This window comes from Diadema setosum, chromosome 3 (assembly GCF_964275005.1).
Source record: "Diadema setosum chromosome 3, eeDiaSeto1, whole genome shotgun sequence".
Taxonomy (NCBI): Eukaryota; Metazoa; Echinodermata; class Echinoidea; order Diadematoida; family Diadematidae; genus Diadema; species Diadema setosum.
In genome coordinates this window covers 7,030,466-7,046,644 of record NC_092687.1, presented here as the reverse complement: position 1 = coordinate 7,046,644, position 16,179 = coordinate 7,030,466, and the positions used below count along the sequence as shown (strand labels likewise).

The window sequence follows — 16,179 nt, the reverse complement described above, 5'->3', positions numbered from 1 at the left end:
GCAACTTAGTCCCTTCGCGGTCTTTACACGGATATCTCAAAAATGTTGACAGATAACATTTACTTTTGCTTTTGATACTTTATCATTCTCAGGCAACATGCCTCCAGCGCTAATAACAAGCACATCAGAAAATCTACAGCAGCCATGCCTCGGCTTGTCGACGTCAGGCAAATCTCTTTGTTGCAAACTCTCATTTTGCGGGAACATCATCACATAAACAAAACAAAGCAAAGCAAAACAAAACAAAACAAAACAAATCAAAATGCACACACATACACAAAAAAGGTCAAGGAAATGTGTGGGTCACTGAAGGTTTTCGTGCGACCATTATACGAACAGAGTATGAGGGGTTGCTGGCTGTACTGATGGGGGAAGATATGAGCAAATTTAATGGACTTCATGAGCTTGTATTTACAAAATACACGAATTTTTCATCCCGGATGGAGCCGATGCTAGTACGGACGTCCCGATGTCTTCACGGATTGTCCCGGAATGAGTACGGAGGCAACACGGAATAGCCGGTGCCTGCAAGGAAGGAATACGGAAGCAACACGGAGTAGACGGTGCCAACAAGGAAGAGTTCGTATTGATTTTCGTCCGTGATGTCCGGGATGAAAAATTAAGCAAGCTTATTTTTTTCCGCGGACATACCGGATGATCAAGGATAATGCCGGATGACTTCATGGAGTCAACACGGTCATGCCGGAAACAGTACGGATGATCCCTGATCGACGATCCGTGGTCATCCGTGATGCGATCCGTGAAAGTGTAAAAGGGGCTTAAGGGGGAATATCATTAGACATCTAATTTTGGGGAAAAAAGTTTTGCAAAATATTATAAGTCATCATGCTCGTATTCGAAATGTGTATGTGTGTTTTTCTATATATGCTGTTGTTTAATTGCTTCTTACTTATTAATTCATTATATTTTTTTATAAATTATATATAAATTCTTTAGTATCTGCATCAATGCATTAATACATACACGGTACTTTTTAATGCTTTTTCCCGTTCTTTCATTAAACTTTGCAAGTTTCTGAAGTCCTTTCGAGAGAGGATCAAAATGAATTTTGCCCAGTTACTGCCATGAGCTGTGGAACGCGTACTCTTCCAAGCGGGGAGACGGTTTGCCATGGTTCTCAAGTTGATGACTGATGAAGAGATAGCCATGATGGGGAATCATCCCATGCTACAAGGAAAAAAGCGCTACATATGTCGTATTGCATGTAAGTCGAATAACGGTCTACAGAATGTGATGTTGATGATGTGAAGTAGGTGTAGAATATCGAATATACCTTTTTTCCCCATCATGAGATAATACCTTAACTGTGACCCGCTACAACAAAAAGGTCCTAAAGTCGCGCACGGTCAAAGCCGTGAAAATCGAGTTTGAAGTCAGAGCATCACAATTGGTCAAAACTTACGATTTTCTGATTTTGACATATTATTGGAGTCTGACATGTCTTCTATCATCTGTCGAAATTTTGAAGCAAAATGATAAAAGGAAAGACCAAAAAATAGCGTTTTTCTGGGCCATGTTTTTGGCGTTTCAACCAAGCAGAAACCGGTTCGAAAATTTGGATTGAGCGCCACAGATACGCTCCGCCCCTAACAACGACCGGAGTGATCTCATTGGTCAGTTTGCTGCTTGCCGCTAACCGAAGCGTGAAGCTCGCACACTGCCAAGTCAACTGGTGCGTGCGGGCGGGGTGCGCTATGCCCAGCCGCTTCTCCTGGCATCCTGGTCACTGATTGGTCGGTGAGGAGACCGCCGACGCTGTGCTTGAATGAGCATTTCGGGGGTTGCTAGGGTTTACCTTCTATTGTCCGGAGGTGAAAATTGACTAGCGTGACCCTTGATAGCGATTGCGTCGCAAGGAAAACTTTTCGGGCGCTTTTCTCGAAACAGTGATTTCCCATACGTCTCGACATGCTCTCTTTCAAACATCGATATCTCCGCAGCCGATTATTTTCATAAGATGTGTTATATATCAATTTAAAGCAGAAAGATTAGGAAATTTTGTCATGCAATTTTCAAATAATCGACCTCACCCGACTTTAGGATCATTTTGTTGTAGCGGGTCACAACTGATACTGACATTAACAGACACATTATTATGATGGGTATTCTAACCTTGTGAGGACTTTGTAATGATATAGTTAATCATACTGGTAATTGTTTATCAGGATTTTTTTCCTTGCGTTTTTCAGTTAAAATGGCGTTTTTGTCGTCTTAACGAAGACTTCAGGATGATTTCCAAACTTTTTCTTTTGAACAACTTAAAAAAGTGGGTATATACTTTCAAAAATTATAGTGATTGGAATGAGGAATAAGAATGTTATAAAAAATGTGAGAAATTGCAATGAGCATTGATGGTGACATAAAAGCCTCTTCATTAGAATGCATTAGCTTGGGCTCACGAAAGAGGACCAAGACAAGAAGGCAAGCGTAGATTCTACACAGATAAACTTGTTAAACAAGTGGTATTGTAACGAAATTACACTGCTACTAAGTTTTGTGAAATAGATGCGCCTCCTATGTCATCAACATTGTTTAGTGGTTATTGTGTCAGATTTATCTGAGTGTTGGTTTCTCTGCTCCAGAACAGCAATGAATTCCATACATCTAAACTTTATTTAATGGAGTTGACAATTTATGTACATCGTCTGGAATTCCTCTTGGATGCTGTTGGTATATTGTATGTAATATATACATATATCATATGTTTTTTTGTGTGTGTTTGTTTTTTTTTTTTTTGTTTATTTTTCCGGGCCGTCAAACCAGCTTGTGCTTCGGGTCCGTGTCAAAACGGCGGAACATGTATCGAGACTGATACTGGCTACGAGTGTACCTGTACAGTTGACTTCTTTGGGCCACAGTGTGGTATGTATCAGTAGATCTCATCATCATCTACACTTAAATGTCAATTTTCCCTGGTTTTCTCTAAAACACCAAATGCGTTTGATCATAAAGAATAACGACATTTAGTGAATAATTATGTGTGAAGTATATAAATTTAGTATCAAAAAGAAAAATAATCCAAGTTTGGAAGGCTACTGTTTCATAATTGTGAGCTATGGAGAGCGCAATAGTTGTCCAGAAAGGGGAAGTCTCATTTTTCCCCCAAAGACACCTATTAGGTTGGCAAACGTGATTAATGACTGAGCACATGAATTTTAAAGACAACATTGACAAATTGCGTTTTTTTCCAAGTTTGCATCTTATTGTGAAGGAACAAAACATGTCTTACTAAATAGACGCGATCTGTCAATTAATGTATCAAAATCATTAGGCCAGCCTGCACGTCTGCAGGTTCGTGTTTAGGGTTTCTTCTAGTTTCTTCTAGTCAAGTTTGTGTCATATCAGACCAGGGGCACATTTCATAAAACATAAAACTAAAAAAATTCTATGACAAATTTGCTCTCAGCCAATCAGATGCAAGGATTTCAGTAGCTTGTAACATCTAAAACATCTTGTCACTGATAACAAGTTTTATGAAACGGGCCCTGGGATGCAGGTTATCAAGAGATCGCAAACTTCTAGGGGCGAATATCATTTCAGGAACACCTGACAAAGAAAAACCAAAACCTTCTCGCCAAAACCAGATCGTACTCGGCAGTGAAAGACGCTTGGTCATCGTTGATTATTGTTGCGTTAATCCGGGTGACGGGAGGAAAGTTTTTAATTCGAGGGATCTGTAGGGAAAAAGATCTTCCCAAAGGCTAATTGTGACCGTGTATCACAAAACGAACGAAAAGTCGCACAACTGATTTTGCTTAAGGACTGAAAATAAGTGCAGTGTATCAACCTGGCCGACTTTGTATTCTTCATATCTTCTGAAAGAGCAAGTCTTTTTTTTTTTTACGTTATGCAAAAATTGGGGTCATAAAAATGGCAGGAAAGTGGGTTTTTTTTTTAGCAGTTTATCTTGATCATTTTCTGTAGAATATTGTGATTAGGCATGTCTTTAGAGTCCCCTTTTCATTTCTGAGAAACCTTCTACACACTCTTCACTTTCAACTCTAATAACTTTTGACAAGATAATAATACTGCTTTGAAAGTTTGGAATTATTATGGACGAAAGGTACTAATTGGGCATTTTCAATTTCAGTTTAATTTGATAATCCCTTCATTGTTGTTAATCCGGTGGTTTACCTCCTGGGTTTTTTTTTTTCTTGTCCCATTCATCGCGCAGCCAGCACAGCTTGGTAAAGATTAAAAGGGCTTTACAGTACTGGTTTCGGTGGGAATTCCTTTTTTTAACATTCCTAAGTGACATAATGAGAAACCTCTTATGAAATATGAAAGAGCATGTAATCTTAAGAAGGATTCAATGTTTATTTGATGAAAATTGGTTTTCAAATGGCTGAGATATCCAAAAAAGTGATAATAATAAAAGACTACATACCACAACTTCATTAAGATCTCTTTGTTTCACTTTGTTTTTGGATATCTCAGCCACTTCGAAACCGATTTCCATCAAATAAAGTTTTGATACCCTTTAGAATTGCATGGTCTTTGACATCTCATAGAGTGGTTTACGAATATCTCCCAAAATGTTAAAAGCTAACTCCTCATCTTGACCAGAGCTGTACACACCCTTTAGGCACTTGAAGAGACACTTCAGAGCCTCTTTTCTCCGATCACACTTTTCCTGAGTTTGTGTTTTCTTTCCAATATTCAGATAGGTTAGGAGAGTCCATTTGATTTGAGTTATACATCATTTTAAAGGATAAAGTCTGCTCTTTCAGAATATTGCTTAACTAAAAATTCATGTCTGGCGAATTTTCGTTTGTTTTGTGGTGCAGTTGTGAAGGGTCACAATTTATAACATGGAATAGACAAATGGCATTGGTCATTTGATTTCTATCAACACATCATTTGTGACCCTGCACCTAGAAAACAAACAAAAATTCGCCACACAAGAATTTTTAGTTAAGACCATATTCTGAAAGAGCAGACTTTAAGCTTTAAAATGATTTATAACTCAAATCAAATGGACTCTCCTAACCTATCTATTATTGGAAAGAAAGCACAGACTCAGGAAAAGTGTGAACTGAGAAAAGAGGCTCTGAAGTACAGTGTCTATTCAAGCGCTTAATCTTTACCAAACCGTGCTGACTATGCGATGAATGGGACAAATACCAGGAAGTAAACCACCGGAGTAACAACAATGAAGGGATCATTAGATTAAACTGAAATTAAGCATGCCTCATTTACACATTCTGTTCATAATTAATGTCAACTTGCAAAGCAGTAGCACTATCCTTTCAAAAGTTATTAGAGTTGAAAGTGAAGAGTGTGTGCAAGGTTTTTTTCAGAAATGAAAAAGGTACTCTAAAGACACGCCTTATCACACTATTCTACCAAAAATGTTCGAGATAAACTGCTAAAAAACACACTTTACGGCCCGTTTTATGATACCAAATTTTAGCATAATTTAAAAGAGGTCCTCCTCTTTCAGAAAATACGAAAAAGTCAAGATCCGCTATGTTGACCAATTTCACTTATTTTTTAGTCCTCACGCAAAATAAGTGATGTTATTTTATGAGGCATGACATATTTTTAACATGACGTATTTTGACATGACATATTTTGACAGAATTTTTCCTCTATTTTCTTCAGAAATTGCAGCTACATTGTACTTGTCACTGAAATGGCATATTTTATGTTGCATAATGGAGACAATGGACTTTTAGAGGCCTAGGTTACTTAGATGTTTTCTTAACTTGGGGTGTTATCTTAGGGGTTCTTGACGGTGCTGTGGCATAGTGAATAAAACTCCCGACTCCCGACTCGACCAGAGTTGTTCTACTCAAAACCAGGTACTTGAATGGGGTGACTGGGGTCAGCGAACCCGCATTTCTAACTGATCTCAGCCTTGATCATTATGTATATGTTCGTACGAGTTTACAGCAGAACAAGCAAAAAACTAAATCAGGAAAAGGTACATAATACTGTAAAACCCCCTTTTTTTAAACAGCAGGAGAACAAATCCTGATAGAATAAACTCTGATCTTTTTATCAAACCTACTTTTCTGAGCATTTTAACACAAAGAAACATGAATTTAGGCCACTGAAGCAGGCACCCTTGTCTTCATTTTGGGAACCTGGTAAACCAGGTTCCCGTATATCAGTTGCTTCCACGGGAACCTGGTAAACCAGGTTCCCGTAAGGAACGGGTTAGCATGACGTATTTAGACATGACATATTTTGACAGAATTTTTCCTCTATTTTCTTCAGAAATTGCAGCTACATTGTACTTGTGACTGAAATGGCATATTTTATGTTGCATAATGGAGACAATGGACTTTTAGAGGCCTAGGTTACTTAGATGTTTTCTTAACTTGGGGTGTTATCTTAGGGGTTCTTGACGGTGCTGTGGCATAGTGAATAAAACTCCCGTCTCCCGACTCGACCAGAGTTCGATTCCCGACCAGTGCTTACGTCCTTGGACAATATGTCTTTTTCCCACCATCTCCCTCTCAACTCACGTGTATAAATGGGTACCTGGCAATGCTATAGGGGCACGATGTAGATCCTATATTTGTTCGTTGGCATTGAATACATTGATATCATTATCTGACTTTGTATTTTTTTAGCCATTTTCTTTCACCAATTTGGCAATCTGGAGTTGCAGGTTATCGACAATAAAGTGGGTATCCATGAGGTCAGACAAACTTAAAAGCCCACACGTTTGTGACCCGCTACAACAAAAAGGTCCTAAAGTCGCGCACGGTCGAAGCCGTTAAAATCGAGTTTGAAGTCAGAGCATTAAAGGGGATGGCTAGTAACTGACCAGTGGGAATCAGTGGGAATGCTGGAGGATGATTGTTCCAATCCTTGTGGGATTCATTTAAGAGTACATTATATAGCTATTGTTGTGTGAAAATTATTTGCTTCAGAATGGTCTCATATTCAAGTAATGTGCAGTTTAATGTTTCCAGGTTAGCGTGCCTCGTCAGTGACGGGGCAATTATCTGCACATTATTTGAATAATATACATTTATATGTGGTGACGAATTTATCATTTAAAAGGTATTATTTTGTTCTTTATGACTTCAAAATCTTCAAAAATGGACTTATCGGTTTTTGCATACAAACTCTTCATACATAAGAAAAAAGAAATAATACGAAATAAAAAAAATAATTATAACGATATAATGAGATAATGTAAAGATAATTCAACATATGTTTACTTTTCCTACAAAATAAAGAACACTTAGCTCGTCTCTTTGAAAAGGCAGGGAAAATAATATCCTTCATATACGTCACTGACATGTCGATGAAATATGCGCGTTTTTTTTAATTAAGATTTTGTGAATATACATTCTATATATCGTTCTACGCATGTGACATCACACATTGCACTATAGTAGTATTCTCATTCAAAAGTGACAGTGCAGATACTTTCAAAGTTCAAAACTTTTTGAATGGCTTGTTCACTTTTCGCCAAACTTTCAGCGAGGTGGAATTTTACTAAAAGTGTGTCATTCACTTAACCTACATGTACATAAGACTGGACTCATCTTTTAATATCCAGAATAAATTCCAATTCATATACTCAATCAACAACAAAGTAATGAATATCTTAATTAGTATGAACATTTGAACTGACTTAGTTTGTCGACCTCATTTATGCCCATTTCCTTGTCGGTGACCAGTCCTACAAGTCCCAATGCCAAATTTGCGAAATAAAAAATTAGCCTAAACTCACTCGGCTTTGCCTCGTGGGTTAAGCATTCCATAGTCACCTTATGCACACAATTCCGACTGACGCACTCAAACCTGTGCGTCATTTGTATACAGGTCCATGAGTCATACAGTTCACGAGTCCTACAGCCCGCGAGTTCAACACTAGGCAAATAAAGCCCATGAGACCGACAATAAGTAAAACAATCCATGAGTTCGACAGATACGACACGGCACTTAATATGTCGGGCTCGTGGGCCTCATTAGCTAAGTATCGAACTCATGGGCTGTGTGACTCGTGAGAGCTGTATAACTCATGAAATGCATGACTTGTGAGCTATATGACTCATGGTTGTTAGTCTCGTGACGTGCACCGAAAATAGGTGAAATGGGTCATCCGAGCCGATCTTGACTTTTTTTTCATCCTTTCTGAAAGAGTAAGTCTTCTTCTACACTATGTCACAATCTGAGATCTCAAAACGGGTAAGAAAGAGTGTTTTTTATAGTTTATCTCGAACCTTTTTTTTTGGAAAAATAGTGTAGGTACCTAATTAGGTATGTCTTTAAAGTCCCCTTTTTATTCCTTAAAAACATTGTACACACATCTTAACTTTCAACTCATATGACTTTTGCAAGGATGATGCTACTGCTTTGAAAGTTGGCATTAATCAAGGACAGAAAATGTAATAAAGCATGCTCACTTTCAGTTTAATCTGATAATCCCTTCATTGCTGCTTCTCCAGTGGTTTACATCCTGTTTTGTTTTGTTTGTTTTTTTTGTCCCATTCATCACACAATCAGTACGGCTCGGTAAATATTAAGCAGTTGAATAGACATTGTACTTCCGTGCCTCTTTTCTCAGTTCACACTTTTCCGGAGTGTGTGCCTTCTTTCCAGTGTTAAGATAGGAGGAAAGGAGAGTCCATATGTGACCCGCTACAAGAAAAGGATCCTCAAGTTGCTGACGGCTGAGCAGAGAAAATCGAGTTTGAAGTCACATCATCAAATTGGTCGAAACAATCAGATTTCTGTTTTTGGCATAATTTTGTAGTCTATCATCTGCCGAAATTTCGAAGCTAAATGATCCAAGGAAAAGCAAGAAAACAGCGTTTTTCTGGGCCAAGATTTTCTGACTTTCAACTTAACAGAATCATGTCCTAATATTTTGATTTAGCGCCACAGCTAGACTCCGCCCTTAGCAACGAGGGAGCAATCATATTGGTCAGTGCATGGCATCCTGATTACTGATTGGTCGTGCGTAGACCGCTGGCGCTAACCTTGAATGAACATCGCGGAGGTTGCTTGGAGCATACCTTCTATTGTCAAACGGTGAAAACTGTCTCGCCTCCCCTTGATCATGATGGCGTCGGAAGGAAAACTTTGAAGACGTTTTTCTCGAAACTCTGATTTCCACAACCACTGGACATGCGCGAATAAAATCATCGATATTTCCGCAACTGAGTACTTCAATGAGTTTTGCTGTATATGAAATTAAAGCAGAAGAGTAAGGAAATAATGTCATGCCATTTCCACAAAATTGTCCTCCCCCGACTTTCGGATCCGTTTGCTGTAGCAGCCGCAGCGGGTCACATTTGGTTTGTGTTATACATCATTTTAAAGCTTGAAATCTGTTTTTTTTTTTCAGAATACACTCTTATCTAAATGTCATGTCTGGCAACTTTTTGTTTGTTTTGTGGTGCAGGGTCACAAATGCACTTCCCATTTGAAATTTGTAGGCATGGCAGTTTGATTCCCTTTTCTTCGATGAGAATCTCAGAAAACATTTATATATCGGATCACCTTACTTGTCATTCTTCAATAATTATCTATTCTATTTTTGTTTTTCGTTTCTAAGATATTGACGTTACTGACCAACAATGAGATCTCTACGCTCATTTTGCACCAAAGTTTACAAAAATAATCACAAGTTCACACTTAGGTCTAATTGTAGCACTTCCTTGTGTTTCATTATACAGAATATCGCTGTGTTTAATAAATTACAAACGTGTAATAAGATAATTTACGTTTACCTGATTTCAAACCTGGGGCCCGATGCATAAAACTTACCATTGAATTACAATGGTAACTGCCGTCAAACTAGGCGTCACAGCCAATCAGCATCAAAGATTGTACAATTTACCGCTAATTTGAAGACTTACCGCAGTCGGCTAGAAAGGAGCGGTAAGTCCAGCGGTAAGGGTTTTATGCAACAGGGCCCTGATTTCAATAAAAAAAAAAAACACCAAGATTCAACATAAATTAAAAGACCAGGATAATTTATTTTAACATACCAGTCGTCAGTACAAACAACTCAAGTGAAAATGTTGCAATTTTTTTCTCATATTCATGTAAAACAAAAGTGAGGACCAACCCAACACCCCCCCCCCCAAAAAAAAAAAAAAAAAAAAAAACCTACATGAAATGTTATGTTTAACATATTCTAAAAAAAGTAATCCTTTTCTCTATTAAGGGACAAACCGGTGAAGACAAAATGTTGGAGGTGCCCGCTCTCGGTAGACCAATGCAGCTTGGAATGCTCTACGACTGTCGTGATGATACGCTTATTCCTGGGCTCCGACTTTGGGACACGGAAGTATTGAATAACAACCGTGACGTCCGTAGCCAACAAAGGACCCACTTCGACGTCATTGCGTCAGACAACATCAATAACAAGGCGTCGGCCCTGAACATTGAGGCTTCTCTGAAAGCAAGCTTTTTGGGCGGTCTGGTTGAGGTGAGTGGTTCTGCTGAATACATCAACGACAAGAAGACGACTAGTCGACAGTCCCGCCTTGCACTTCAATACAAGACCACGACTAGATCTGAAGAGCTTACAATGGAAAATCTAAGAAAACACAATGTGCAGCATCCGTACATATTTGATCAAGGTACAGGTACGCATGTTGTAACAGGCATTTTGTACGGGACGCAAGCTTTCTTTGTATTCGACAGGTATCTGAAAAATGACGAGAGCGACCAGCATGTGCAAGGGCACGTAAATGCCATCATCAAGAAAATTCCCAGCTTCACCATGAAAGGCGAAGGTGACCTGAAACTCACTGAAAACGAGAAAGAAGAAGCTGACAAGCTGCAGTGCAAGTTCTATGGCGATTTTTCTCCTAAGATCAACCTAGCAAGTTTCGAGGAGGCTGTGGAGATCTCTACCAAGTTGCAGACAAGGCTTGGAGATAATGGAGAGTTCGCTGTTCCTCTGACGGTAGGGCTCTATCCGTTGTCGAAGTTAGACAGCAAGGCAGCAACACTGTTCAGAGAAATCAGTGTGAACATTATCGGACAAGTCCAGAATATTCTTGAGGGTTTCGATCAGTGGAAAATGAGATGTGACGATTTGGTCAAAAACAACGTCTGCACGGACTTTCCGAAGTTCACCGAAAAGCTTGACCTCTTCAGGAAGTTGTTACTCGAATTCAAACAAGGTTTCCAGCGAAAGATTGCTCGAACATTACCAAAAGTTCGTGGAGGTGAAGCAGAAGAACTAGTACTGATAGACATCATTTCTGATTGTGAGAAATCCCCTCTCCATTCGCGACTGGTAGAACACTGGTTGAAATGTAGAGAAAAGGAGATGATTATCGTAAAGACCTTCATGAAAAGTTTGAACTCCTTTACAATCATTCGCTCTTGGGAAGAAATGCAAGAACTGGTTTTCTCAGTCGAACACGTCGTGGCGTTTTCTTTCTCCTCATTGGGGCTAGAAGATGATTACCTCAAGGTCCTTTCACGGTTCATCAGTACACAAACAGAAGAGTCTTATACACAGCAGAAAGAATGGTTTGACACTGTGGCAACGACAAAGAAAATGAAAATGAAAGTCAAGCAGTTCAAGGATTTTGCCAGTGTAAACAGTTCCTCAGAGGAGACCACATTCGTCATAATGGGATTCGATGATGGCGAAGAATCGACAGCCGAAGGTGGCTCACTCTTTCACTACGAGTCTGGCGTCCTCATCACGAAAGATTTTGAACCTCCTGGTGTACCTAGAAAACCAGTACTCGAGACATGTCATGATTCTGCTATACTCAAATGGACCGCGCCAGAGACTGGGCTTGCATGCATCCAATCTTACCTAGTAAAGTACAGGGAGACGTCACCAACACAGGATCTTGAATGGCGTGAGTTCAATACGGATGATACGGCTACTCTTGCAACCATACCGGAATTAAAGCCAAACATCACATACGAGTTCTCGGTGGCAGCGATTTGTGAGATTGGGCATTCCCAGGATGGCGCAGTGAGTCAAGTCAAAACCCTACCTTCGAGCCCTCCACATAATGTGCGAAAGAACCAAGTTTCTACGGATAGCATCACGGTGGTGTGGGATAAGCCTGATATGCTAGGGGAAGGCGTTAGTGTGATGAGATACAGAGTGAGTTACGTCAAGACAGCTGACAAAGATCCAGATCACGTGCTGCTGACCGAAACAGAAGGAAATGTTTGTTTGTGCACCATAGAAGACCTTGAACCTGGAACTACCTACAAAGTATCAGTCTCTGCTCTGTGCGGAACAGCAAAGGACAGCGCTTTTTCCGAACCCGTGATGATAACTTCAGTTTCTGCCGTAAATGAACGCATGGAAAACTTCAGAGAGCTGATAGCGCAGTGCGAGTTCCTGGAGAAAGGAGATCGTTCCAAAGAGGAACCATCTTTGTACAAGCTCCGCCTGTCTAAAGGCCATGGTGCAAGCAGTAAATACCAGACATACTACTTCGGTCGAAGGAATGAAGGAAAACGACACTTGGTTGCAATGGTCGTCGGAGCGACAGGTGCAGGAAAGAGCACTCTTATCAACGGCATGGTGAACTACATGTTTAACGTTGAATGGAATGACAACTTACGTTTCAAGATCATTGCTGAGGAGGGAGAAAACGAAGCTGGCGGCCAGACACAGAGCCAGACTCAGATGATAACCTCATACACCATTAATCCAACAAAGTGGTCACATCTCGATTTCAGACTGACGATAATTGACACACCAGGATTCGGTGACACGAGGGGTATCGCACAAGACAAAGCCATCGTAGACCAGATCCGTGACTTCTTCGCAGATTCATCTCTTCATCACGTGGACCACGTAAATGGCATTGGTTTTGTCGCTCAAGCGTCCCAAGTAAGGTTAACCCCCACTCAGAAGTATGTGTTTGACTCCGTCTTGGCAATCTTCGGCAAGGACATGGAACAAAACATTATGATGCTCGTAACATTTGCCGATGGACAGAAACCACCCGTTATAGACGCTATCAAAGCAGCGAACATCCCATGCTATAACAACATGTTCCAATTCAACAATTCTGCTCTGTTTGCTAAAAGAACTGATGTTGGTCAACCTTCTGGTGGCAAGAGTAGCAACAATGTCGTGGGAAGAAACGACAACGACGTGAAAGAAGGAAACACAGATTACCTGTTCTGGAAGATGGGGGTCCAGAGCATGCGACATTTCTTCTTTGCCTTGCGTCAGATAGAGGCAAAAAGTTTTTCGCTCTCACAAGAAGTCCTAAAGGAACGCCAGCGCTTGGAAGTAGCAGTGGAAGGTCTACAGATTCAGATCCAGATGGCATGTAACAAGCTTGATGAATTGCAAGAGGAGCAGAGGATCCTGGAGCAGCATGAGGCGGAAATTGAAGCGAATAAAGGGTTTGAATACAATGTTCAAGTTGAGAAGAGTCGGAAGATCGATATCACGGGAGAGTACATCACCAACTGTTCCCGTTGCCACTTTACATGCCATTATCCATGTGCTATCGCAAATGACAAGGAGAAAGCGGGCTGCGCAGCCATGACAATATATGGAAAATGTAGCGTTTGTCCGGAAAGATGTAATTGGGATGTTCACTTTAATCAGGGCTACAGATTTGAGTTTTACGTTGAGGAGGAGACTCGGACTTATGAGAATCTTGAAAGTCGTTTCAACGACGCAACTGGAAAGAAGCTAACTGTAGAACAAGTTGTCAAGAATCTTGAAGAAGAACTCGAGAGCGTAAAGGAACGCGTGTATCGACTAATCACTGATTCACACATGAGCCTCAAACGTCTGGAAGAAATTGCGTTGAGACCAAATCCTCTCAGTACTCTCGACTACGTGGATCTCTTGATTGAGACGGAGCAACATGAAGCAAAAACAGGATGGAGAAATCGTGTCAAGTCTCTTCGTGATATGCGCAAAAAGGCAGAAATCCTGTCAAAAATTGAGCAAGAGGATTTCGATCCCTTTTCGCGGTAAAAAGGAAAGGAAAGAAGAATGACGGAACATTGGCAAGCTATTGCATTTTTTTTTCTGGCCAATTTCAAGTGACAGTGGAAGTCACAGCAGTGTTTGACATCTCTGAGTAAATTCACCTGTATTAAAGTTTGCTCTCACAAAACAATCGGGTACAAACTTAAACTGAAATCATGTTATGGAAGCTGAATGATAAGGGCGCGCTTCAGCCGGTGTGGTTGAGCTCTGAGTTCTTTCCGGAATCTCTAAACAAAATCCACCCACATCTCTTCGAATTGTCACTTTTTTTCATAATGAGAATTTCACATGAGAAGTCTACATGTCTTTATCTAAAGAGCCGCATGAACTGAGAACGCGTCAATTAAACGAAGAAAAAAAAATACTGGTCGCGCCATATCTACTACAAGGCATCAGCAATGTGCGAAGGAGGAGTCGCTTACAAAGCTACGCGAGGACTGGGAGAAGTTTAGCGAGAAAACTTCTCAAAAACTTGAGATTATGTTTAACGGAATGCAAAATGTGCAGAAAGAAATTAAAACCATAAACAACACGCTTCGCCAACTGCAGCATGCCGCACAAGACGCAGGAAACAGGGTGACAACTATTGAGAACGAACAGATACCAGCCATTGAGAAGGAAAGGTAAACAACCGAAAAGCAGCTCTTCAACGTGGCATATCTTTGAAGATTAAAACAGGTAGACGGTACTGTCAAATTTATGAAACTATGGACCAAAATCGTATTTGAGATATTTTGCAAAAGTATTCAAAATTATGACATAGGGAGTTTGTTTTAAAGGCTGGGACTACCAGTTTTTCTTAAGCTTTTTTTCCTACTTTTTGTATGATTAGATGTGGAGTAAGTAAGTTATAAGAATGCCAGAGCTTATCCTTGTGAGAATTGTTTTGATTTGTGTTTTGAGTAATCTTGCAGAACGGAAGTTAATAGGCTAGTATCTTATGTGGAAGTGGGCGATAGCATTTTTATACACGTATGTGTAAACAAAATATAAAAGAGGTGACTGATAATATTTGTACAAGGCAACATGCTTGTGTGTGAGTTTTGCCCTGTCTGCACTGTTTTGAATCAAGTGAATACTTACAAAATTGCACCTTCAATTGGTTGCGTAGCACATACAAGCAGCATTGGGTGGCATGCGATTCCTGATACTCTTTATACGAATTTGCTGAGAAAAAAATGCTCCACACTTGGGAATATGACCCCGTTTACAGTGCGAGGCTCGGCCGCGGCTCGGCCACGGCTCGGCCCAGCCCCGCTTCCGTGTTAACGCGCAAAAGGCCAAATGCGAAGCCAAAAACGGCCTCGCATTAGTGTAAATGGACAATATTGCGGGACCCGGCCTCGCAATTGAGGCTGGGCTCGGCCGCGGCTCGGCCGCGGCTCGACCCAGCCCCGCACTGGTAACGGGGTCTGAGCCTTCAGCCGTTCAGATGTACTGAACATAGTTTATTGTGACTGAAACTGACTGGTACCAGGTGGAGTGCTGTCATGCCCTTTGTGTATTGAAGGCACGATGAGCGATGGCAATAATAACATTAATTCTTGGAAAAGAGAAGTTTTGTATTCGAAATTTTAAGACGGAGTCTACACACGCTCACACACACACAAAAAAAGCGCTTTTGTCATAATGTAGTTGTTCCTCCCTGTGTTCCTTTTTTTTTTCTTTTTATGTATTATAATTGCTGGCAATCAACACTTGATGATTAAATGTGAGCTTGTTTTGTAATAAGATGGCATAGTATGAAGTATATGAACATGGAAATACTCCCATACCAAGCAACAGTTACTCTTTTGTATTGTTTTAAATGCAATGAGCTAGAAAACCTTTGTAATGAGTTGACGATGTTGTTGTTTTTTGTGAATGTATTTTGTGATGTCAGGATGACACGGTAAGAAGTATCTGTGAGAATGGAACATCTGCTAAGCGTGTTCTTTTTTTTTCGTTTTTAAATAGAGACGTAGGTAGAAATAAAACATTCTTTGCGATATCTTTCAAAACAATGATTGGGGCAAATTCTGAAATGGGTGAGCACGATTTCACACAGTGTCTTGAATGTTGAAATTTATGTGATCTGTCCCATATATCGCGTATCGAAGCTAAAAGCATTTCGAGAGTAATATCCGATTGGTTATCGTCCAAGCTGCTGTGGGTAATATGATATTTTTCTAGATTCGAAATGAGAATACATTTATGAATGTTTTTTTAGCAGTGCTTTCTGAAGGGAATGGTAA

The 16,179-nt window shown here is 40.2% G+C and overlaps 1 protein-coding gene across 1 annotated transcript; it reads left to right on the top strand.

Annotated features, from left to right (window-relative positions):
* Nucleotides 1–10,183: 10,183 nt before the first annotated feature.
* On the top strand, nucleotides 10,184–13,930 carry LOC140226697 (uncharacterized). Its single transcript, XM_072307137.1, has one exon. The coding sequence runs from the start codon at nucleotides 10,184–10,186 to the stop codon at nucleotides 13,928–13,930; it is 3,747 nt and encodes a 1,248-aa protein (XP_072163238.1).
* The last annotated feature ends 2,249 nt before the right edge of the window (nucleotides 13,931–16,179 follow it).

Bases quoted from the DNA above. Each gene is read 5' to 3' on its own strand.
- LOC140226697 (XM_072307137.1), top strand. From the start codon at position 10,184: ATGTTGGAGGTGCCCGCTCTCGGTAGACCAATGCAGCTTGGAATGCTC.